The sequence below is a fragment of the Mytilus californianus genome, unplaced genomic scaffold, assembly GCF_021869535.1.
Source record: "Mytilus californianus isolate M0D057914Y unplaced genomic scaffold, xbMytCali1.0.p SCAF_3, whole genome shotgun sequence".
Classification (NCBI taxonomy): Eukaryota; Metazoa; Mollusca; class Bivalvia; order Mytilida; family Mytilidae; genus Mytilus; species Mytilus californianus.
Genome location: NW_026262679.1, coordinates 37621026 through 37648147, shown reverse-complemented (window position 1 = coordinate 37648147; position 27122 = coordinate 37621026). Strand labels below are relative to the sequence as shown.

The 27122-nt window shown below is 31.2% G+C and overlaps 2 protein-coding genes across 2 annotated transcripts in view; one reads left to right on the top strand and one right to left on the bottom strand.

Moving 5' to 3' along the window:
* The window catches only part of LOC127733471 (S phase cyclin A-associated protein in the endoplasmic reticulum-like), a 71374-nt gene extending 62440 nt beyond the window's left edge, over positions 1 to 8934 (bottom strand). Inside the window, exons 1-2 of the mRNA XM_052242826.1 lie at positions 8648 to 8934; positions 1794 to 1917 (exon numbers count right to left, since the gene is read on the bottom strand). Of these exons, the coding sequence (XP_052098786.1) occupies positions 1794 to 1917; positions 8648 to 8785 (262 nt within the window). The 5' untranslated portion in view covers positions 8786 to 8934. The remainder of the gene's footprint in view (positions 1 to 1793; positions 1918 to 8647) is intronic.
* Positions 8935 to 9072: 138 nt separating this feature from the next.
* Positions 9073 to 23784, top strand: LOC127734499 (heat shock factor 2-binding protein-like). Its single transcript, XM_052244395.1, has 10 exons — positions 9073 to 9203; positions 10252 to 10347; positions 13128 to 13260; positions 15704 to 15807; positions 16465 to 16614; positions 17515 to 17647; positions 19009 to 19132; positions 21035 to 21138; positions 22553 to 22653; positions 23601 to 23784. The coding sequence occupies exons 1-10, from the start codon at positions 9153 to 9155 to the stop codon at positions 23709 to 23711; spliced, it is 1107 nt and encodes a 368-aa protein (XP_052100355.1). The 5' UTR covers positions 9073 to 9152; the 3' UTR covers positions 23712 to 23784.
* Positions 23785 to 27122: the final 3338 nt, after the last annotated feature.

The window sequence follows — 27122 nt, the reverse complement described above, 5'->3', positions numbered from 1 at the left end:
ACTTTAATTCCATTAAATATTGATGGTGATACAAGATTCCATATTGAAGAGAAACTGTTGATTACTGACATTTGATGTGTTTCAACTGGAACTGTAATGGGAATATTCACTTTCATCTGGTAGGTTTATAATGCACATATAATTAATTAATCAGAAGCTTTAGGACAATTAAGTCATCTTCAGAAATCAGTTCAATACTCTTACAGGTTTCTTTTTATAATCTTAAATGAGTAGAGCAAGTCTAAACCCCTGTCCTGAGTGACCTGTACAATAAGATGACAAACTACTAACTACAGTGTGAACTATTGCATTCCTCCAAATGGTCATGAAATTTCTATAGAAGAAGAAATACTGAAGAATCAATATTGCACTGTTCTGTATTATACTTTTTACTTGTATTTAGTTGTTTAATCAATTTCTAAGAGATTCTACCAATCAAAACTCATTTGAATCAAAATATTTAATAAATTAAGTACAATAAAATTTTAGTTAGTTTGAATAGACCACTTTCAAGTTATGTCCTTCACCGGAAAAGTTCGTCCATTATGCGCGCCTTTATGACATCATTTACCAGATACATGTAGAGGGGACCGCCTGTATCCCTGCACTATTAAAGTTCATCAAGCGTCTTCGTGATCATCATTATGCAGTATAAACTAGAAATAATGTTTATTCCATAGGTACTTAATCATAATTCCCTAATGACAACAGTGCTGATTATCAATTATAAGAATTTAATTTGCCGAATAATTCGTACAATATAGCATCATATGACGATGCCCCTAAACGCACGAACGATGTTCACTAAAACCAAAGGTTTGACGAAAATGCAACAAACTCGAAAGTGGTCTATTGGGTACTCTCTTTTGTGTAAACTACATTTTGTAAATGTAACAATATATTTACAGCAGTTTTCACTGTTTTGTCAGCTTTTATAACATGTATACTGCTTCATCAAACTTTTTTCAAATTACTTTCTTAAAAGTTGTAGATTAGGCCTCCCTGTAAGGGAACCAGTCTACAGAGGGAGATTCCTAAATTTCTGTAAAATTAATCAGAGTTCTCCACCAATATCTCAGAATTGGCACCTACATGATCTACATGTATGTACAATGATAAAGACCACTCAACCATAAAGATCACGTTCTTGACAAGTATATGTACACAGTGGTGAGTATCAGAAAGTGAACAGCATATTACAGCTTAATTTGTACAAACCTACAAAAGAACTTCAGTAAATGCATGGTTAACAAGCAGCAGAAAATAACAAAAGGGGATTCAAAAGTCATAAGTTGGAGAGCAGCAAGATCCAATCAAGCAGCAAAGAATACCAATGATTTTTGTTATAGTTTGTTCTGGAGTTTTTACCTCAAAGTAATTTCATAACTTAGATGTGTTCCAATTATAAAGGGTACCATACCAGTTCAAGGTTGTTCTTGCTGCTACCTTCAAATTTGGTTAGACTAGAATATCATTATTGAATTTGAGTTTTGACTTAAGCTTAGAACCAAGTTTAAGTATTCCAACTGCATGTACATTAGCTGTAATCAAAGGCATGCTATGAATGAAAGAAGATTTCAGGTTTAAGTCAAGACATGTACAGCAACCCACAACCAAAAAAAAAGAGGAAAAAACATTTGGAGGTCAACATGCAGTCTTCAACAATATAAACATTATGCAAAAGTGCAAATCTCATTGAGTTCACAAAAGTTATGAAAAGATTCAAAAGATCTACAATTATCACAAACTTGACAAAGATTATAAGAAAGTTTGACATTATCTGATACCCCTACCTGAGCTTGATCTTCTTTGCTCTACGGGTACATTGTAGATGACAAGATTTCTAGCCGTTCTTCCTTCTTCTTGTACTATTTTTCTAACTCTATCATAACTGTTCATTCTATGATAATTTGATGTCTGTAAATAAAATGTACCAAAATTGTTATATAATAAAAATTCTCTTCAATGTCCCCTCTGTTGTTTTATCATTCTTTTATTTACCAAGTACACATGATATAAATCATGTATTTACAAAACACTTAACATTATCTAGCACATGAACCCATTGACAATTGGCAGTACCTGTCTTAATACTCCTGGTACATAAATATGTGTAAGTTACTATCAGAAGGAGATAACTGAAATGCATGAATTATTTAGGATGGAGCAAATATGAGGGAATATTTAACAACTCGTCAACTGTTCTGATTTATTATACATAGTATCCTACAGACTTAAAATGCAGACAAGGACTTTTGTTTCAGAATGGGAGAAATGCACTTTATTTGGCTCAAAGATGAAAATTTTGTATGCATGTGAGTATAATTATATAAATAAAGGAGAATGGAATAACGAGACAGCAACCAAACAAGTTGAGCAACATAATAAAACTAGAAACGAAACCATATGTTTATATATGTAACGTTGCAGTAAAATATGGCAGTATATACCAAAACATATATCTCTTAATACATGTAGTAGAATCCATGGTAAAGACTGAGGAAAATGTCTCAACAAAAGGAACACTAAAGATGAAATCATTTATAATGTTTATATTTTTCAATTATTACAAAAAAACTTAATTTCTAAGGGATAATGTATAAGTCAAAGTCAAGTTGAACTATGAGCTGTTGCAAATTGCTCACTAGTGATCCCCCCGCTGTTAATGTTCGGTAACAGGACAATGATGCATGAGTGTTGGATGTTAAAATACATCACAAGGTATAGTATGCTCACATGATTCCAAATTCAGAAGGCCTTGATTTGTAGTTCCTAAGAAAAAAAATATATATAAGATATTATCTGCTGCTTGTTGGTTATAATTAAGGTAAGAGGTGACAATCCCTAATCATAACAAATTTTTGACAAATTGCTTTGTTTATAAGAAATTAAATGTGGTCTTGTGTTCCCCCTTAGCAATTTTAATTTGATGCTGCTTTTATCTTTTAGAAATGTTTGATCACCAAGTAATCAAATATGTGTGATTTTCATATATATTTTAAACAAGCAACATGTTAATGATTGCTTGTTAGTTGCTCAATGTCCAGTAGTTTATCAATGTGTATATTTTACTTATATTTATCAATTGACATGATTATAGATGAAATTTCTCAATAATAAATGGTAATTTTTATAAAAGTAAACACAATCATGAAATGTTCATGCTGACTAAAAGTTTCCTTTGGTGTTAAAGTACCCTTATTCTTCTTATCTTTATTGAAGGTACATTTACATGTAATTATTGATATTTAACCAGAGCAAGTTAAACGTTCAAGAAAGATTGTTTTGTTAATATAATCATGCAATAAAAAAATAAAGATTCAATGACAAAAATATACAAGTAAACAGTAATTTTATGGCAAAAATGGAGATTAAAAAAAGGGTGAGGGAGGGGACACAAGTGCACACACATAAATCTCTAGCCTGCTTAAACTTAACCAATGAACCATAAAAATGAGGTCATGGTCAGATGAACCCTGTTAAATGAACATGTACAACTTACAACCATTCTATACACTGATAATAGCTGACCTATTTTTATAGCATCTGAGAAACGGACCTAATCACCAAAATTTAACCTTGACCTATGAACCAGGAATCCCTTTCATCACAGGGAAGACAAAACCTAGTTTCACCCTGTCACATATTCATGTTCCTGTTCCTAGACCAGTCAGGAACCTTGTCAGGAACCTTGTCAGGGGTTGTCTTATGTTATATTTAATGCTTTCTGTTATTTGGTGTTGATGACTGATCTTTAATTATTTCTATTTAATTTATTCACATTTTTTTGTATCAGGATAATTGAGATCATGGCATACTGTATAGACTACTGTTTATTGTTAAACTGTATGTTGCCCTCTAGGTGTCATTTGGTTGTTGGTGTCAGGTTGCTGTCTCATTGACATATATCACACTGTATTTCCACATCTCTTTTCATTTAAATGTAATTGGCATACAATATGGAGGGCAAGGTGAAAGGTTCTAGAGACTTGCCATTGTGGGAATCCATATACTATGCTCATTGAAATCTGAGACATCACTGCACACATGCACATTTTGGAGCAACTGAGAAATGTACATTCTATATGGAGGGGCTAACAGAAAATCTCCTTCAATAAGATAACTACATTGTACTAATACAGATAAAGAAAATATGTCCAGCTGTTTGTAATAAATTTTCTTATGGAAATCTGTACAATGATCATGAGAAATTCTAATTCTAAGGGTCAACTTTTAATAAAATGCTCCGCAGGGCGCAGCTTGATACGACCGCAGAGGTCGAACCCTGAACAGTTGGGGCAAGTATGGACACAACATTCAAGCTTGATACAGCTTTGCATTTGGATTGTGATTAAATATTTGACACAGCATAGGTTTCTGACACAGAATGAATGTGGTCTAAGAACTTAAAAATTTTAAATTGGACATTCACCTATTATGGTCCAATATCCAAAATCTAAATACATGGTTAGATTCAGCATATCAAAGAACCCCAAGAATTCAATTTTTGATGAAATCAAACAAAGTTTAATTTTGGACCCTTTTGACCTCAATGTGGACAAAGTTGATAACGGGGCCCAAAAATCAAAAATCTAAATACATGGTTAGATTCAGCATATCAAAGAACCCCATATATTCAATTTTTGTTGAAATCAAACAAAGTTTAATTGTTGGACCCCGATTTGGACCAACTTGAAAACTGGGCCCATAATCAAAAATCTAAATACATGTTTAGATTCAGCATATCAAAGAACCCTAAGAATTCAATTTTTGTTAAAATCAAACTAAGTTTAATTTTGGACCCTTTGGACCTTAATGTAGACCAATTAGAAAACGGAACCAAAAATTAAGAATCTAAATACACGGTTAGATTCGGCATATCAAAGAACCCCAATAATTCAATTTTTGATGAAATCAAACAAAGTTTAATTTTGGACCCTTTGGACCTCAATGTGGACCAATTTAAAAACGGGGCCCAAAATCCAAAAACTAAATACACGGTTAGATTCAGCATATTAAAGAACCCCAAGAATTCAAGAATAAAACCCCATTGAAATTTGTCAAGAAATAAGCAATTTATACGAAGTATCTTCTTTTGCACAATACTGTGCAATTAAATATTTCTTGCTATTGCGCAATACTGTACAATTGACAATTTCTTGCTATTGCGCAATATTGTGCTATTGGATATTTCTTGCTATTGCGCAATACTGTGCAATTGAAGATTTCTTGCTATTGCGCAATACTGTGCAATTGAAGATTTCTTGCTATTGTGCAATACTGTGCAATTGAAAATTTCTTGCTATTGCACAATACTTAAATAATTTACACATCCTGTTTGGTGTGTATCTCCTACCATATCATTATTTTTTGCTTTTAAATATAAATCAGAAATAACCAACTTAAAATGGAAAATTTTAAAAGAAAAAAAAAAGGAAAAAAAAAATCCCCCCCCCCAAATTTTTTAAACCCCCTTATGATTCATCACCCCCAAACTCATTTCCAGCCTTCCCTTTGTGGTATGGTACCTTGCAGTACAATTTCAGAGAGATCCATACACTTGAACACAAGTTATTGTCTGGAAACTAGAAAAATGTGTTTTTTGGCCCCTTTTTGGCCCCAAATTCCTAAACGTTTAGGGCAATTACCCCCAAACTCAAACCCAGCTTTCCCTTTGTGATATGGAACCTTGTAGTACAATTTCAGAAAAATCCATACACTTACACACAAGTTATTGTCCTGAAACTAGAAAAATGCTTGTTTTTTGCCCCTAATTCCTAAAATATTGAGGCAATTACCCCCATCATCAATCCCAGCCATCCCTTTGTGGTATGGTACCTTGCAGTACAATTTCAGAGAGATCCATACACTTGAACACAAGTTATTGTCTGGAAACTAGAAAAATGCTAATTTTCGGCCCCTTTTTGGCCCCCAATTCCTAAACGTTTCAGCAATTACCCCCAAACTCAATTCCAGCTTTCCCTTTGTGATATGGAACCTTGTAGTACAATTTCAGAAAGATCCATACACTTACACACAAGTTATTGTCATGAAACTAGAAAAATGCTTCTTTTTTGCCCCTTTTTTGGCCCCTAATTCCTAAAATTTTGAGGCAATTACCCCCAAAATCAATCCCAGCATTCCTTTTGTGATATGGAACCTTGTGGTACAATGTCAGAGAGATCCATACACTAACACACAAGTTATGTCTGGAAGTTACAAAAATGCTTATTTTTGGCCCCTAATTCCTTTACTGTTGGTACCATAACCCCCAAAATCAATCCCAACCTTCCTTTTGTGGTATTGAACCTTGTGGTAAAATTTCATAGAGATCCATTCACTTAAACTAAAGTTAGAGTGCGAAAACCAATGTGTCTTCGGACGACGACGACGACGCCAACGTCATACCAATATACGACCACAAAAATTTGTTTGCGGTCGTATAAAAACATTTGAAGTGGAAATGGGTCAGTGCTGTACATGTAAATGAAGAAATGTGAAGTGAAGAAAAAGAAATAATGGTATGTACTATAAACCTCAAAAACTTTTTTTGTTGCCGTCATTGTCAAATCAAAAATTTACTATCAACTACACCTTTTTTGTTGGTGTCTTTGTTAGATTTCTTCTTATGTTTGTTTGAAGTTTTTAGTTAGTTGTGTTGTTTGTCTGTGATATATGTTTACACAGTCATGACAGTTTTGGCTGCTGGATCCCAATTGTTCATGTTGTTGTCACATTAATCGATTATCTCTGTTTGGGTTGGCTTGCTAACCCAATTTTGTCAAAATAACGGAATTATAAACAACTGTCATAATAGTGGGAGGTTTAACTAGCTATAAAACCAGGATTAACTCATCATTTTCAGTGGCAGATCCAGGGGGCGGGGGTTCCATGGGTTGGACCCCCCCCCCCCTTTTTTTTTGGCGATTGTTGTAAAATTGACGGGAGTCTTTTCATTTATGGGGAATTTACACAATATTAATCACTTGAACCAGTTTGATCAGATTCTCTTTATATTTAACTGACATGATAAATGAAATAAAGTGGAACTTAGGTGTATTCTTGAAACTTACTTTAAAGGGATATTTACTACTCAATTTACATAATGATAGTTTCATGTTTGTGTTGAAAATTCAGCCAATCTACATCTTGAACTCTTGCGCTTGAGTTATCGTTCTTTGAAAACATTAATCTCTTTACTTTTTATTATTGGAATGTATGTGCTCGTTGTAAAGTTGTATATAATTATTTCTGAATTGCATGATAAGGTTATATCCTATGATGAAACTTAAAGATGTTATTATTGTTTTACTTTGTTTTCACGGCTAGTAATTCTGCGAAACAATTTGCATAGCAGGAAACAGGGCGTGATTTACGTTGTCAATCAACAGAGGAAAAACAAAACGGTAAGCAAAGTTTAGATTGCCCAGAGCTTGGACTTTAAACTTTGAGCTCCTCACCTTTTCAGAAAATTGGGTTAAATATTGGATAAAGAATTAATATTAGGTTAGTATTTTTAGTAATTAATTATTACCTATATTCTTATATATTTTATGTCATAAAGCCATGAAGTTCGTGACTTGAAAATAAACAGAATCTAGGTTTTTACATTGAAAGTTATTTTAGAGTCCAGGAATTTGTCTAAGCTAAAATTGTTATTACTGTTATTTATATGTAGTTAATATTTGGGGTTGGGCCAAATTCACTGAGTGACACACAGGTTAACGTTTTTTATTTTGTATTTTGTCAGCTGTACTAATTTATTTGTTTAATATTCGTAAATATCCATGTAAATAAATTATATTGATTTTGTACTTTGATTTCGTGAATAATTTGCCATCAGATTCTTTTCTTAAGTATTCAAACCTCTTGGAGGCAAAAATATTCACGACAGCGATCAATGCTTTTGAATGGGGACATACGATTGGAACCCCCCAGCCCCTTTTAAAATAAAAAAATGGCTGGATCTGCCCCTGATTTTCTTCGGAAAATATCTACCAAGCCAGCAATATGACAATTGTTTTTCACTTGTTTTGTTGATTGACAGCGTTTGATTTTGTCACTTTATATGGACTTCCCCTTTTTGAAATTTGCCAAGGAGTTCGGTACTTTTGTTATACTTTTATATATATCTTTTATATTTTTTTAGTGTAAAATCCAAATACATGAAATATTTAAACATGTACATGGTTTCCCTTCTGTAAAAATTTCAATATGACAATTATTTTTGTCAGTTATAAAAGTTCAAGGAGCTTATGTTATTGTTTGGTGACATGCTGACTTTAAATAAAGCTTCTGATTTGATTTAAAAGGTAATTATGATTTTTATGGTATGATTTTATCTGTAACTTCTTCACATATAACATGTATAAATGACATGTTGAAAATCAGCTTTATAATACAAATTATAAAAGTTCATATAATCCTCATTTAAGATATAAAAGTATTGATATTTTATTGTTGATAATCAAATGCAGCTGACCATATCCATAACATCAGCCATCCACAAATCATTGTCAATACATGAATAGGTTCAAAACAAGCCCAAACAAAACATGCATCATGCGTAGAAATAAATCAATCAAAAAACTACCATCAACAAAATTAAAAAAACAATGATGTATTTTTCACTTTAATATCATCTTACCGAGTTTTGAGAATTATTATTACGACCAGTTTTGTTGTATGCAACACTTTGAGCAGACGAGTTTCTGTGGTAATTTTCGCCGTTGTCTGATCGCATTCGGATGCCTGTGCTGTATCTCTTTTTCCTTGTATCACTCATGTTGTATATATAGTCACCTGTAGAAATAGGTTAGGTCATCAGTCAAACAGTCAATCTTACACCTGATATCAAATGCACTTTTCTATTTTTGGAAGATCAACTATTTATCAGTGCAGACCTGTTAACCGGAAGTGGACCGCAGTTAGGAAAATAATTATTAAGTTTGTTTTCAAATGCAATAACGATGAATAAATTTACAACGAGAACATTCTATGAAACCTTGGCGTCACATATTTACATCTGTCTGCATCGGAAAGTGCTTAAAATAAAAATATTTCGACACAAAATTCGTTCCGAAAATAAACAGTCGTTCGGAAAGTCTCCATAACATTTCAGCGCAAAATTTTGAAAACTTTTAGATTTGACAATGCAAGAAAATCCAGACGATAATTCATATGAAAACATGTTAAAACAGTCGGTAATTCAAAGATACTTTCAATTACAAATAATTACAGTAAATGAAAATTCACCTTTTAATATGATTCAAAATTTCTTCAACAAACCACATCTTGTGGCTTGTCAAGGATTTGTAGCTATAGTCTGGGAACAGTATATCTAACATCAATTGTGTCAATATATATGTTCCTGTTATAGTATACTATTGTACACTCATTAAGGCGTTTAGTAGAGTTTTTTTTACTGTCAATGGTGGTTGCGATCCTCATGTGCCCCTTCAATCAAACTTGGGAAGATGATAGCTGAAAGGTTATGGATAAAATACTTCAATTTCCAGTTCCTCTCTATGAATGAGTTACACCATATTTAAACTGACAATTTTCTCTTACTTTGACCTAATAACATAAGCATGTGACATTGGAAATGTAGCGGATAATACATTATCATAAAAGTTGTCTATTTACTCTCATACTCATAGCAGAGACATATAATATGTAATAAAATAACTAGTAACTAACCATTGGCAAAACCATACTGCATAGGCTAGCAAGCTGTATTAACACCATTTTCTATTTTGCAATTTTAATTCATCCCTTCAAACTGATCAACTGGTAAATTATTTCAAATATAATTTTTCTCATTTCTGGTAAAAGATTATTTATAGTTTGAAGCAAGTGTAGTGTAATATTAAAAATATGCTTACCCCTTTTTCAGTGATAAGATTACTTGTCTGTTTCTTGTAATTGGAAGAATTTTGAAATCCTGCATATATCAGGAACCCTGGTTTAAAAATAGTTTGACTTTGATTTGACCACTTTTATCATACTGATATAAGAAATCAATTCTAAGCATTGTTTTATTGAGCAAAATTTAATTGTGTACTTGTAATTTTAATATTTTTTATTTCAGAATAATTTTGGTTTCCAATAATAGATATCTGGTTTCACCATTTGTCTGTAACAAATATTATATGTAATGGTAATTTATATTTGAGCTGGTATCATTGTTTATTTGTAACAAATACCTGTAATTTGGATATTTATTTGCCACTGCTTTTTGGTCTTTTGTAGAAGAAATTTCTAATAGAAGTGAAACAGAATTACACATCACTTGTTCAAGAATGGAACTTGTTAAACAAAGAAATAGGAGACAAACTTAAGTCCAAGGTAAAGTATTGCTGTCAAAATTACTTTTCTTAAGGCTTTCAAATTTAAAAGTAGTTATGTTCTTATTGTTTATTTATGGAAAGTACTTTTAATTATGGCCTAAAAAGTCAAGCTATTGTAAAAGACTTGTGTATATACATGTACATTACACAATGCATGTAGACCTGCAGATTTTGTTGTTGTTGTTTGTGTCACTGAATGGCTGTTATATTGACATATATATTCTACATTTCCTTTTATTTTTATGAAAAATAAGCAAAAATTTGCAATGGATACATAACAAAATTTACATACATTACCAAAAAGATTGGACTGCACAATAGACCAAACTAGCCACCAACACCGGACTCCTAAGTCTCTGTCCTTTGAAGCAAGTTCACTTGTGTAGGAATTCCATGACAACTTTTCTACACTAGTGTAAGGAAGATATACACTAGGACATTTCATATACAGAAAATTCTACACACTGGGATGAATGTATGCTTACACAGGGACAGGATGAAGAGTGGTTGAACAAGTTTAATATCGCCACAAACCTCAGCCATTGCCTCTGGTTCATAGGTTATAAAAGTAAAACAAAAGAAAAAACCTACACTGTCTGGCATTTGCTAATATTATGTACAAAGTGAGTAAATGGAAAATACAAAAAGGTTGTTGATACTAAATTAACTTTATTACATTGTACTAAATATCACATTGGCCTTATTTTTCTGATTATAAGCTGTATAAGAAAATTGCTGTAACTGATTAATAATTATTTTTTTGGCACAAAGGGATAATACTTTACATATGTATGTATTTAGTATTTACAAAGCATATTTGTGCATGAGTTATCTCCCATGCACCAAGGTTAAAAGTATAAATGAATATTATAGAATGCTTGTTAATTCTGAAGATTATAAATGGAATTGATTTTTAACATGCAAATACAGGTGATGTAATATATACATCCACGAGACAGCAATCCAAAATACAGGTGATGTAATATATAATATACATCCACGAGACAGCAATCCAAAATACAGGTGATGTAATATATACATCCACGAGACAGCAATCCAAAATACAGGTGATGTAATATATACATCCACGAGACAGCAATCCAAAATACAGGTGATGTAATATATACATCCACGAGACAGCAATCCAAAATAAAAAATAAATGTCTGGATTCTGATTGCATTACTAGTAAACCTTTTTTATAATTTCTTGCTGTAATTAATTTGTGAAACTAGAGTGGCAATGCTCAAATATGTGCAAGTTCGCGAACAGAATTTATTTCTTTTATCATTGTTTCGATGATTTAATTTGTAGACAAACTTCAGTTTTCTTTTTCAATGATATGCCAAATGATGTGTTCTCTCTATTTAAACCATTGTCGTGACGTCAGCCTATTCATTTTCCGTGGATTCTTTTTCTAGAATCACCGCTTCCTTAATCTGTCGCTGAAATGGACTCACCAAATTATATTCAATTTTTTCCTTTGTGTGCCTAATTTCATTAAGTTTGAATTAGCTAATTTACTGATTTCTGTTCACTAATGGAATTAATTTAAAAACTTACCTTCAATTTTTGTAACTTTTATATGCCATCACTGGGAATCGAACCCCTCCATGAAATCTGTCATATGTGACTGACATCAACACATCCATGAAACCTCTCGGCTACCAATGGGTTGCAAGTTAGATGTCTATTTTATATATATAAATGAACATAGGATAATCGTCACTACAACGGACACACAGGGCTTGTACCTTTATATATACATAATAGGCAATTGTATAGTATAAATCAGTAGCCACCAGGTTAACGTGGTTAAGATCAATGAGTTGAAGATTCAAGTTAAAGGTAGAGAGAGAATTGTCGGTTTAGGTTCGAATCCCTGTATTCTTTTTGATGTATCTTTTCTTTATTTTTTCCATTTTTCTTATTTTGTATGTTAGTGTGAATATTTTTGTAATAGCTGGTTTTCCCGTTTATGTTTTTGGATTATTATTGGCCAATTCGGGTATTTGATAAAAAATGATTACATTCAATTTATCCATTTTTGTTTTATATTTATATAGTATGATTTCATCTGTTTTACTACATGTCTTTACAAATGCTTAATCGCAAATACCTATGCGAGTAAATTGTGATGTGCCAATAATAAGGGTTCTTGCTAGAAATTTTGGTAACATACTTATTATATATACTTAAAAATAAATTCAAACATGTCTTATTTTGTAAATTAAGGATGATATTCAGATGCATAATAATTCAAAGACGGACGTGTTATGTTATATTTGTATTTCCTTAACTAATTAATTGTGAACCTTGTTAATGCATCGTTGCACATGATAACATGTCTATTTTTATTCACTTACAATACCTTCTAATTAAGAAAAGGCTTTAATTTTGAAAAGAAATCAACACAATAGTTTAAGTAATAGATACAATGGATAATCGTAGATTCACGAAAAACAAACCATTCGCCCTCCGGGCTCATGGTTTCTTTTTCAAGAATCTACGCTTATCCATTGTATCTATATTACATAATGCCATCAGGCTTATTGTCACATTTTTTTATGACTTCACAATAGAAAGCTCAGAGTAAAGGAAGAACATTTGGCCTAATAATTAAAATTTGACCAATGAAGAACTGAGATCAAACAAACCACACATTGATTATAAAAAAAAAAAAGGAAAAGTATATACATGTATGGCCTAAAAATTTGAGAAAACAAGGATACTTCACATGATCATATCTTTCATTTTTAAACATTTGTGTGTATTTATAGAACACTTGGACAGTTGACAAAGAAGATCTTTCTCAGTTAGCAGCAGAAATTGCACAGTTGAAAGAAAATTTACCGAAAGTCCTGAACAAAAATGTCATCACAGCAACGTCTAAGATAAATATCATTGAGGAAGGTAAACATCATCAACATTTATCCCGTCAGAGTTTTCAAAATCTGCTATTAGTTGTGATATTGCTATCTTTTCAGACCTATAATTGTCAACAAAAAACTTGAACAATTATAGATGAATAATTTTTAAAAAGCCACCTACTCTTGAAAACTTAGCACCCTACATTTGACTTAATTTTTGTTTTTGAGAACACAGGTCTTATTTGTATCTAAGTTAAAAAATATAGCAGTTCATTCTAAATAGTCTGTTTGCCAATTCCATAATTGACCCTGTAATTAGATATCTATTTGTATGAGCTGTTTTCCTTAGGAGGGATTTTCATTGACAACAAAGAGATAGCAGAAGCTGCAAATTTATCTGTGCATAATGTGACTGTAATCTTTAAGCTTTTTCAAATCTTTAAGTTTTTTTCAAATCTTTAAGTAATATCCAATCTTGTGTTACGCTAATATAAAAACTTTAGATATCAATAGTACAATAGACAATTTAGAACTTTTTTACTTCCAAATGGACCTATAATACACGTTTGAAAGGCAGCCATTTTGATTTGATGAAGCCAAAACGTAATAGAAAATCAACCGTTTTGCGATAAAAAATTAACGGATACATGTTAACTTACTTTTAGAATGATTTTATTAAATTTCTTAGCAAGCAGCACCAACACAAATATCCATTTTAATTTCTGGCATTGTTCAATTGTGACGTCAATCACGTGCAGCCCATTTTTTATTGGAATTAGAACATGGCTTTGTTTCTAAACCGAAAGAAGAACGTCATATTAGAATTTTTATTAAATATTGGGTAAAACACCTAGTACTTTACTTTCATATTAATTCATCCTGCTTTGCAGAAGCCCATTTTGTCCAGGATAAAACCAGTCTACAATTTGCAAAGAGAAACAAATTGTTTTAAAAATGTGTTATAACAGATTCAAATAGGCAATTGACCAATATAGACTATTTACCATCACAATTTTGTCATAGGTGAATGACATAACAAATAAAATACAGGAAATAACAAAGGTATGCAAGGAACAGTTTCTCATCTCAAAATGAAGAAGGAATACATTAGGCAGTGGCTATTTTGCCGGCACTGATTAAAATATCTTAAATCAAGCTGGCAAAATAGTATATTTCTATAGAAATGGCAATTTTACCGGCACCAGCAATATAGTGAACTTGTTATTTTGCCGGTAACCGTTCTTTGTAAAGAGGGAAATTTAATATTTACTTTTAAAAAGTTCTATTAAAATGTGCACTGTCAACATAAAAGTATCAAATAATTACTGATATACCAGTATTTAAATAAGAAAACAGCTATAAACAATATTTGTGATACATATAATTGTTTAAAAACATTTATTAGTCAAAGTGAAAATAAGAATTTATAACAAGAAAAAAATTAATATTGAGCATCCATTTGTTGCAATGAAATCATATCAAAACATGTAGCTGAAATTATTTTTAAAATCAGTCAGTCTAATGATACATGTATGCAAAAGAAAAAAATCTCAGATTATGTTATAAAAAAAAATACACGTTAAAAATCTCATTGCATCAAAAATTTGATAAAACATTATACAATATAACAATTAAAGTCAATCACATACATGTAGCTTAAACAATCAAAAAAGTTTAAATTAAACATGCTTTTGAAATAATAGTCAGTTCTTTGAATTGCATATGTGTAAACAAAAAAGTTAACCATTTCTATATAATATGCTATTTGGCCAGCTTAAAATTAAGATATTTTAATCAGAGCTGGCAAAATAGCCACTGCCAATACATTACTATCATACATTTGTTGAATTCTTAGCTCTAAGACCAGTTGCATATTTTTTTATAATCAAAGTGGTTCGCTTGATCTCAGTTCTTCATTTGTCAGTATTCAATTATGATGTCAAATGTTCTTGTTTTCCACTGATTTCCCTATTGTGTTGTCTTGGACCTCGTTGGCCAAGTGGTCTAAGTAATCCAACTACTGTATCACTAGCCTGTAAGTTCGAATCCTGCACGTGGAAGGTGTGCTCAACTCATTTTTAATTGACAGCTTGGATTGTCGGTTTTCGTGCCATAAGTTGTTGTTCTCTCCTGCCACTCCGCTTTCCTCCACCAATAAAAAATGACTGCCATGAAATAGCACAATAGTGCTGAAAGTGGCGTTAAACATGATTCAATCAAACAATACGGTAAATATTGTGTTGTCATGAAAAAAGGCTACCATGCCCGATTGATACAAAGAATGAGGACATTGAGGCATTTTTACTGCAGGAGGATTTTGAAAGCAGTTGTGTACAAATTGATAATACATTTTTGCAGAAAAAAAATAAGCATGCATATCAACAGATGAATCAATCTGCAAAAAAATCCTCCTGACCCCCTAGAATATCAAATGATCTTCACAACCTGGCAATTTTATACAAGATTTTATTTTGTTTTTCTTTCAGAATTGCAGAACACTAAGAAACTTGCAGAATCCAAACAGTTAGAAGCTTCTCAGTGGAAAGCTCGATGTGAAGTGGCAACAGCAGACTGTCAAAAAGAAAAAGAGGTTGGTATCTTATCTGCCAACACTGAATTAAAATTTGTATTCAGTTATATAAAATATAACTTTAGGTAACCTGTCATCAATGTAACTGTAGAACTGTACCTTTTTGCCAAAGTTCTGTTATCACAGCAATATATTTCATTAAAAGGATAACAATAATTACCAAAAAAAAGTTTTACCTTACAACAGACCACAGCAACCACATACACATGGTTCAAATAGCTTGACTTGATACAGGCACAAAATGTGGTGGGTTTAATACAGTTTTGAGCACATATTCCTCATAAATTCATTTTGAAATAATGTCAGGTCAGAAACAGGAATGACTACAGCACATTATCATGTCATATTTTTTCTCACCAAATTGATTTGTTTTCCATTGTAATAGATAAGAAATGAAAGAGAAAGATGTATGGTAATTACATGTTCTTTATCTATAATACCAAACAGACGAAGGACAGATGAAAAATGATGGAATCATCTTCCTTAACTGAATATTGAGTATTGTTATCAATGTTTATGCTACAAATACACTACCTCTTTATTAAAATGTAGACATATTCATTCAAAGTGATCTAGATGATATGGAACTATGAAATCAGGCAGTTGACTCATACATGAAACTATTATTAAACTTTTAATATATAATTTTGTTGACAGGAGAACATAAAATTGAAATGTGAAGTTCAGGAGCTAACTCAGCAGTTATCTCAACAGTCTGATTATTGCTCCAGCCTAGGCTCAGCATGTTGTACCCTACTGTGGAGAGTATCAAGGAATGAAGAGAGTATACAGTCAATACTTGTTGGGGTAAACACTTAATTGTGGTTACCAGGGACGAAGGAGGAACAGCTGATTATTTTCCAAATGAGAACTTTTTGGCCCCTTGAACTTAAAAATATACCAAAATGAAATTTGTCAGATGTTATTAGACATTAATCTGTCAGATATCAGTTTAAACATTTTTGAGTTTTGTTTTACATATTTTCTTTAGTTTAGACTTCTTGCAGTAATGCAAACTGCAAAAACCGCCAAAACAGCCTCACTTTGGAATCTTTGTCATTCATATTTAGATATGAGCCAAGGCCATACTCAATATACCATTTTTGGCAGTTTCAGGGCTCTCACCATACCTCCTCCTTGAGCTTCATACTGGTTGGTTTACTTAAGTTACATGAAGTTGATTCCACAATGGACTTTCTTTCCCACAAATACACAGACTCAGTTTAAATGAAGTATATTATATAAGATTTATAATGGTAAAATTTTACATGGATTAACCAGACACATACAACACTTAAAAGTGATGCATACATATTTAACCTGAATGAAATATTGGTCTAACTGGAAACAAAGGTTTAGATATATGTTTCATCTTATTAAGGAGATATACCTATTTTTAAAAAATGAATTGAAAGTAAGTCTTGTACAGTTTTCTCCAATGTACATGAATATGAGATTTTTTGTATATAAAAACCTGCTCTGTATGATATGAACTTTGCATTAGTAGTGGACCACGAAAAGTAATTGTGAGAGGTGACAACTGTCAGGGTTGGTTCCTCTTAGCTTATCCTTAAAACTGCCATTTTTCCTTTTTGTAAATGAGTTCTGATGCACAACTCTTAAGATCATAATAATATTAATTGACTAATATTGAATCTTAAGTTTTTTTGTATGTCATTTTTCTTGTATGATGATTTCTATTTCCAGACTAAGATTGATGAGTTTCTGTGTCTGGTTTCCAACACTCTAGAAAGTTATTTATCAGCCTACAAAGAAGAGTGGCCACAGGATACCAGTGAAGAACAGAGCTTTATATTAGCTCTTTGTGGAATCATAACAAGTAAGTTAATTATTTGGCAAAAATTTAATTTAAAATTTATTTATTTTGTATTCTTAAAATTAAAAAAGATAACATTGCCTAAAATGATTTTTTAATTAAAACAAAATGCTTTTCTGTGACTTAAATACTATTGATAATACAATACATTTTTAATTTTCCATGAACTACGCCATTAAATTTCAAAATTGGAAAATCACCCAAATCAATTGTTTCTAGATGATGACTATTTAGATTGTTTTTATAGAAGCCTTTAATTTTGGAAAATGATTAACTTCCATAAAAGACACTTTGAAGCTGCTTCAGTTCCACAGTTATGTCCCTTGAGATAATGGACTTCTTTAAGGAAAATCCATTGCTTTTAGTTGGCTTAATCAAGGACTAAATTTTTACACCAAATGTTATATTTAAAAATGTCATTACATTTTAACATCACAGTTACTCCCTCTAACAGATGTACTGGTAATTCTTAGTTAAAGTTCACAAAGGTATGTTTTTTTTCTTCAAAAATCATGTTTGGAAATACTTTTCAATTTAGGATATACCTGTTTTATTATCGAATAAGTGCTGTTCTTAAAAAGGATTATAAGAAATATAATTTTCTACAAGAACATTAATCACATGTATTTAGGTAATGCAATATTTGGAGAGCACCTGTTTGCTATTGCAAATTTTCAATTGTCATTTTGATATCTTGAGATATAAACTGTATTGATGAATTGTAAAATAATAGCTTGGTTGAATAACAGCCAGATAGTTACATTTTATAAAACTATAATATGCCCCATCCTGCATTATCACGAAATAAAGGGTCAACCCGAACAAATTGCTAACTCAATCTAGCTCTTAAAGTATTTGTTTTGTTTGGTTGTTGTTGTAATGATGATTATCAAATATGTCCTTTTTTATATGCTAATCTCTTAGTATACAAATAAACTTTTGGACTACTTATTTAATAGAATTGATAGACATAGAAAGATCTTCAGAAACAACAACTTCAGTCACTACACCAACTAAACCAAAAAAAGAGAGGAAATGGCAGTCTATATATGTTGTAATGAACAATAACTTAAGAGATCATAACTTTTATTGATATAATAAAAACTACCTATCCAACACACGTCGTTTTAGTTTTATTTCATCATATAAAGACACAAAAAATTACATGCATCCTGGACTCATCAAAATCTATTGGGACTCACCATTTCTAAAAGTGATGAGTCCCAGGACTCACCATGAAAAATTCCTAGTGAGAACCCTGATTATTAGCTTAATATGTATATTCAAATTCCTGCACTGAGGAAGATACAAAAAAATGTTGGGCTAAATTTCTTTATTTTCTTCTCTTTGTTTTGCTTCATAAGACATAGCTGCATCAGCTCTTGGCAGAGATTTCTTGGTGACTAATCAGTATGGTAGACAGTTAATAGACACATATCTCAAAGTACTATCAGAAGCTCCCAATGGAAAAGCTGCTAAGTTGAAAAAGTAAGGATGTCAGAAATAAATATAAAATATTCATTAAAATTTATAAAGGCAAAGGTTTCAAATAGCTACTAAAGAATGTTATAGAAAATGAAAATCTTTTATTCATATACATATATATACAAAATGTAGTTGCCCCTCACTATAGGTATTAAAAATGTACTTTCTTTTACTCTCTTACTATTATGGTCCACAGGACCTGTGTGAGCTATTGCTGTCACATGGTATCCGGTATTTATTGTTTTCTATTTTCTTAAAACTTACTCCTTTGAAACAAATATGAGTACTTTATCAACCAAACATTGCCTTAATCATTTTTAAGCGGTCTGTTTTGAAGCTTTATATATTTTATATAAACTAAAAAGATCACCATGACTAAAATAAAAAATATGGGGGGAAAGTAAAAAAGACCAATTGCAACCAATCTTTGAGGAAATTATACATGTATAAAAAAAGAATATTTTGGATTAAGCCAAGGAGACAGCAACCCAATGACAGAGAAAAACCAAGTGATGTGTGTACTTTTACATTTCTTATGGAATCATTGTTTACCCCTTCACTATTTTTTATTAATATGTACAAATTGATTCATAAAATTATATACTTTAGATTTGTGGAAAGGGAATAATGTTGATTTTTGTCGAGCCTTCGACTTTAGTCGGAAAAAGCGAGACATAGCGATCCTACATTCCGTCGGCATCGTCGTAGGCGGCGGCGGCGGCCACAAATATTCACTCTGTGGTTAAAGTTTTTGAAATTTTAATAACTTTCTTAAACTATCCTGGATTTCTATCAAACTTGGACAGAAGCTTGTTTATGATCATAAGATAGTATCCAGAAGTAAATTTTGTAAAAATAAAATTCCTGTTTTTCTGTATTTTACTTGTAAATGGACTTAGTTTTTCTGCCAGGAAACATTACATTCACTCTGTGGTTAAAGTTTTTAAAATTTTAATAACTTTCTTAAACTATCCTGGATTTGTACCAAACTTGGACAGAAGCTTGTTTATGATCATAAGATAGTATCCAGAAGTAAATTTGTTAAAAAAATAAATTTCATTTATTCCGTATATTACTTATAAATGGACTTAGTTTTTCTGCCAGGAAACAATACATTCACTCTGTGGTTAAAGTTTTTAAGATTTTAATAACTTTCTTAAACTATCCTGGATTTGTACCAAACTTGGACAGAAGCTTGTTTATGATCATAAGATAGTATCCAGAAGTAAATTTGTTAAAAAAATAAATTTCATTTATTCCGTATATTACTTATAAATGGACTTAGTTTTTCTGCCAGGAAACAATACATTCACTCTGTGGTTAAAGTTTTTAAGATTTTAATAACTTTCTTAAACTATTCTGGATTTGTACCAAACTTGGACAGAAGCTTGTTTATGATCATAAGATAGTATCCAGAAGTAAATTTGTTAAAAAAAAAATTTCTTTTTCGTATTTTACTTATAAATGGACTTAGTTTTTCTGCCAGGAAACAATACATTCACTCTGTGGACAAAGTTTTTAAAATTTTAATAACTTTCTTAAACTATCCTGGATTTGTACCAAATTTGGACAGAAGCTTGTTTATGATCAAAAGCTAGTATTTAGAAGGAAATTTTGTTAAAATTTGTACCTGTTTATCTGTATTTTACTTATAAATGGACTTAGTTTTTCTTCCAGTTAACATTAAATAGTCTGCAGTTAAAGTTTTTAAAACATTTATTAGATTCATAAACTATCCTGGATTTATACCAAACTTTGAGAGAAGCTTCTTACAATCAAAAGATAGTATCCAAAGGAATATTTTTATTGATTTTTTTCCTCATTTTTGTTGAGCCTGCGATTAACAGCAAAAGTAGGCGAGACACTGGGTTCGGCGGAACCCTTACAAATTTTTATATATTTCAGTTTAATTCTGATGTCTTTATACAATATAAGTATTAATCAGAAGGGAATTAAGTACATCTGTACCAAGAAAGGATTGTTGGCCTTGCTGTCCTGGATTTTACAAGGTGTGTTTAGCTTAGTTATTGAATGAGGTCAAGCAAAAATGCTTACATGAAATGAATTTTTATGACGATAAATATTTAATTCAAAGAAGAAAAGATTACCAATCTGACTACAAGTATGAGGTTTAAGTGATAGATTTATTTAGATTTAATTTATGTGGCAGCTTAAACTGGTAAAAGAATGGAATTAAAACGAATAAGATTTGATAAAATAAAGGACTGTCAAGCAAATGTGTATCATACATTTTCGCCCTCCTCCCCCTCATAGCAAAACTTAATTTTGTTTACTCAAAATATGAAATACTCAGTTACTAAGTTTCCAACTTCGGTATTTCTTATTGCAAAAGAGTTTTCATTAGATAAGTTTCCATTTACATCAGTCAATATTTTTTTATTGTATTGTTATTTGCTCAAATTTAAAAACCAAAGCTGTGTAAAAACATACAAAATTCAACTGTAATCAAATTTTCAGTTTTCAAACTATAAAGGAAAAATCTTTTGTTTTTTTATTACACATATATAAGAGGATGTGGTATGAGTGCCAATGAGACAACTCTCAATCCAAGTCACAATTTGTAAAAGTAAACCATTATAGGTCAAAGTACGGCCTTCAACACGGAGCCTTGGCTCACACCAAACAACAAGCTATAAAGAGCCCCAAAAATGACTAGTGTAAAACCATTCAAAAGGGAAAACAAACGGTCTAATCTATATTACAAATGAGAAACGAGAAACACTTATGAACTACATCAACAAACGACAACCACTGAACATCAGGTTCCTGACTTAGGACAGGTGCAAACAAATGCAGCGGGTTTAAACGTTTTAATAGGCGCCAACCTTCACCCTTACCTGAAACAATAGTGTAACATCACAACATAGAAAGAGTTCATATATTGAAAAATGCTTTATTGTTAAAATTTTATTTTTGTAAGCAAAACAAAAAATTAAAACATTTGTAATCTTTTTCACTTTAATATTCAAAAGAATGTGTACAGGGATTTATTGGCAGAAAACAATTTTTGATCATCTTATGAATCATTATTATAAAAAGAAGAACTTATTTTAAAAACCATTATTCTTTAAAAAACGAAAATAACTGAATAAAATTATACTTCTAAATAATAATTTAATTGATTTTATAGATATCTGCAAAAATTTCCAAATATTTGAATTCAATTATAACTTCTGAATTTAAGCCACTTTGAAAATAAAAAAATCATCACCGAGTTTCCTATTAGAATATTTATTTAGGTTTGCTATATGCATACTGTTTATAAAATATTTCAGAATATTTCTAATATGAAAATTACAATAAATCAGTTCATCATTTAAATATTTACTTGATAAACAAACAAACAGATCATGAAAAAATATAAGAGTAAAATGTTATTCTGCACTAATTTGAATTTAATAGATGAGAAGATTGTGGATAACAGAATTAACTCCCTTAGACTGATCCAATCCATCATATGTGAAGATGTGAATATAAGTCTGATCCATGAATTAGAAGAAGCTGTAAGTCTACTTTAAATCATATAGGATTCATTATATTTAATCCATATCTTAATATTGGTAAATATGTGTCGGTTTTCTTAAAAAGTATCAATATTGGATCTCTATCCATGTACGGATAATTAAAACACAAACTTTATAAATATTCATGTGTTGCCAAGATATAAACAAGCATTCTGTGAGTATTGCATGGCAATACATAGTCCCCTACCGGTTAAAAATTCATTGTAATGGAACAAAATTCTAACTTGATCTATAACTTGTCATGGTGTAAACTACATAAAAATATCAAGTCAAATCCTCAAGCATGACGAAAAAAACTGTTGAAAACTAATTATTTAAGTGAATTTTCTATGTCCAAAGACCATAACTCTGCACAAAATCATCATACCGGAACAAAATTCCAACTTGATCTGTAACTTGTCATGATAAAACTATATACTAATTATTAAATCAATATCTTCAAGAATGACCAACAAACCTACCACTAAATTCTTCAAACAATTTACCAAAGAAAAGGAAAAAAATCCAAAATGTCATTTTGTCTTTTAAAAACTTTTAAAAAATGAGTTATTTCCCTTTGGACAGAAATCTACTAATTAATAAGTATTTTATAAAAAAATTAATTCTAGGGAAAGGGCTTTAACTGAACAAAGAGAAAAGCTAAAATCGTGAAAATTGAACTTGACTTGTAACTTGTCATGATCTAACAATAAACCAAATATCAAATCAATATCTCCAAGCATGAAGAAAAAAAGTCTGGAAAACTGATTTGCCGGACTGACAGATGGACAGACAGACTGACAGACAGACGGACAGACAGACAGACAGACGGACGGAGTGCAAACCTAAAGTCCCCTTCGACTTTGTCGGTAGGGGACTAATTATTCTCATACTTCTATTAAAAGTTTCTAAAACACTGAGAAACAATTTTGTGCTTTATATTGTAGTTACCGAACCAAATGTTTGAAGAGTTACTACAAGAGAAGAACAGAGATATAAAAGAACTTGCTTTGGAGATACTTTCTGATATCCAGCAACATAAAACACATGAACAATGAATGTTATATGCATTTGGCTATTTATCATGCTGATTGATGTGTTTGTTGCAATATATCTTTTGAACATTGAAAATTCATTTATTTGGCCATAAATACTTTTTACTGTCTACACCTTGATCTATCGAAAGTTCTTTTTCGAGGTAAATGTCTGTTTGAATGAGAAATAGATCTAAACAATTTTTGGTACATGTATCTTTAAATTTTGATAAAAGTTATAAATAAGTCCACATTGATGACATAAAACTTTTTGCAGAACATACAAATCTTTCCATCTCCAGTCATCATCAAACATGAGTTTTATTGTCAGAGTGTATTTTGTTGTTTTGCACCCCATAAAAAGATGATTTTGTACAAAAGTGAAGACACCACATAAGTGAAAGCTGTTGTTTAAAAATAATTCATGTTTTAATAAAAAATACACAATGTTCATACTTATTTCATAGCTGAATTATTTATTATAAGTAATAAGAAAACAAATGCACTGAAGGCAGCTTGCCCCTTGAAGTCAAATTCCATATTGGTCATTTTCTGGATTACATTTATCCCCTTTAACTTCAACTGAAAGTTTTCATGGACTGATTGAATTATGTTCAGTGATTGATAGTTCAAGATGATTTAGACCAAAACTATATAATAAAATTAGAAAACTGATGATGTCATGAAGGGCCCCTCTTGTACAGTTTTGAGCAAGACATGGAAAGAGATAATTAACTCTAATGCAAACCAAGCCATAGATGAAACAGAGTTCAAAATCATAAATTTTGGCATCAGGTAAAAATTCAAGATACTTTCTATATATATCAAGTAAATATTGAGGTTCATTCAAATTCTAGAAGACTATACATTTTATCTATTATGGTATCTGTGGTCAATGGACAATTTTTGACTCTGGGAAACAACTTGGAATAGTATATTATACCTACATAACTTTAAAAATTTATTTATTTGGCTATAAATACTTTCTACTGTGGTTACATTTTAGTAATTATTTTGAGTCAACCAGTCTTTGATGCCAAATTGTTCAAAGTGAAGCAGCAAATACTAAAAAAAAACTGATTATTTCAAACCCCTTAAAAAGTCATTGAAAATTATAAAAATAATGAGACTATAAAAGGCCCTGAATGTTAAACAATTCCAATGAGAAAACCAATGGCCTAATTTATGACAAAACAGTATATGAAAAACAAATGTAACAGACAGCAACAAGCACTGAAATAGAAGAAATACAGGATCCTGACTTTGGAGGGACACAAGAAGATTTGTAGTTAGATTTAACTGCTTTTGCACTCATAAAAATCCATGCTGACGGTGAGAAATAGCAAACTTAAAAAGTATCATGAAATGAGTTAAAAGATACATGATATACAGTAACTTTTGAAGAATACTCTTAGCTCAACAGGAATTTTTAATTGCACAACTCTAAACATGTTAGTACATGCAAAATTACCTAGGTATTGTAGACTGGAAACACAAACTCCTTAACCATTATGACAATTCAGCTCCTATTTGAAAGTTGAAAATCCCAAAATCTTGATATAAAAAGAATTAGTTGTCAAGCAGATCTTTACTTTAAAGTGATGAGTGTGTTAAGTATGATTTACCTTTGAAGAGTTCTTTGGAAAATTTCACATCTTTTCCCAAAATTGAACATTTCTTATGTTATGGAAAACTGTATTGGTAAGAAAGAAATTAATAGGTGAAAGATTTGACTAATCTGTTATTAAATAGCATCATCAAGACTACCTTAAAACTGCCTACAGGACTTAATTGTGGTAAAACCAGTACAAAAAAAAAACTAATAACTCAAAGTGCTGTAAGACTATCATTACAAAGAGAAAAATTTACACAAACTGTAATTGACTGGAACCAATAACAAGCCCAGAGTATTTTATATTGGCAATAGTGGAAGATGCATGAGCTTCATTTCCCATATATATATATATATCACATACAGATCATCATATGCATTATCAGCTTTTAAAAAAGGACAAGATATAATTGATATTTTCTCAAGCAGAATACATGTAAAATCAAAAGAATTATTATAATTAATTTATCAAAAGGGCACATGCTATTAGAATTCCGCTTAAAAACTAATTATAGGTTAGAATTTATTCTTCCGTACAAAATTGGAAATATAAACCGTTCAGTTTGTTTACTAGTCATCTGGGACCAATAGAAAACTAAATTAGTCCCAGGTTTCATTCAATATGCTTTTAAAACTTCAATGTAGCGTGCAATAGAATATGAAAAGAACCTGTAATCACGATGGAAAAACTAATTAATTCTGAATTGTTTTGTGCTCGCTTTTAAATTGATATTTTCAACATAAACAATCAACAAGAATATTTTAGAATACAATAATGCATGAATACCACATTCTTTCATCATTGTGGCCATTAAACTTGAAATTCAAAAATGTCACCAATATAGAGATATAAAAAAGCAACGGAAGATACCAAAATGAACAATCAATCTTAACGTTTCTCGTTTTTTTATATAGATTATCATTGGACCGTTTGTTTTCCTGTTTGAATTGTTTTACACTAGACATTTTGGGGCCCTTTATAGCTTGCTGTTCAGTGTGAGCCAAGGCTCCGTGTTGAAGGCCGTACTTTGACCTATACTTGTTAACTTTTTATACATTGTGACTTGGATGGAGAGATGTTTCATTGGCACTCATACCACATATTCTTATCTATATTAACCATAAGTGAAAGAACGACAAAAAAATACCATGACTAGAAGCCAAAGAACGACGGAAAACACCACGACAAAAAGTAACAAGCGACAGAAAACACCATGATCATAAGTCACAGAACGACAGAAACACCATGAACATAAGTCACAACGACAAAACACCATCACCATAATTCACAGAACGACAGAAAACGCCATGACCATAAGTCACAGAACGACAGAAAACACCATGACCAAAAGTCACAGAACGACAGAAAACACCACGAATAAAAGTAACAGAACAACAAAACACCATGACAATTAGTCACAACGACACAACATCACAACCATAAGTCACAACAAAAGAAAACACCATGGCCATAAGTCACAGAACGACAGAAAACACCATGGCCATAAGTCACAACGACAAAACACCATGACCATAAATCACAGAACAACAGAAAACACCATGACCATAAGTCACAGAACGACAGAAAACACCATGACCAAAAGTCATAGAACGACAGAAAACACCATGACCAAAAGTCATAGATCGACAGAAAACACCATGAACAAAAGTCACAGAACGACAGAAAATACCATGACCATAAGTCACAGAACGACAGAAAACACCATGAATAAAAATCACAGAACGACAAAACACCATGACCATATATCACAACGCTCAAAACACTATGACCATAAGTCACAGAACAACGGAAAACACCATGA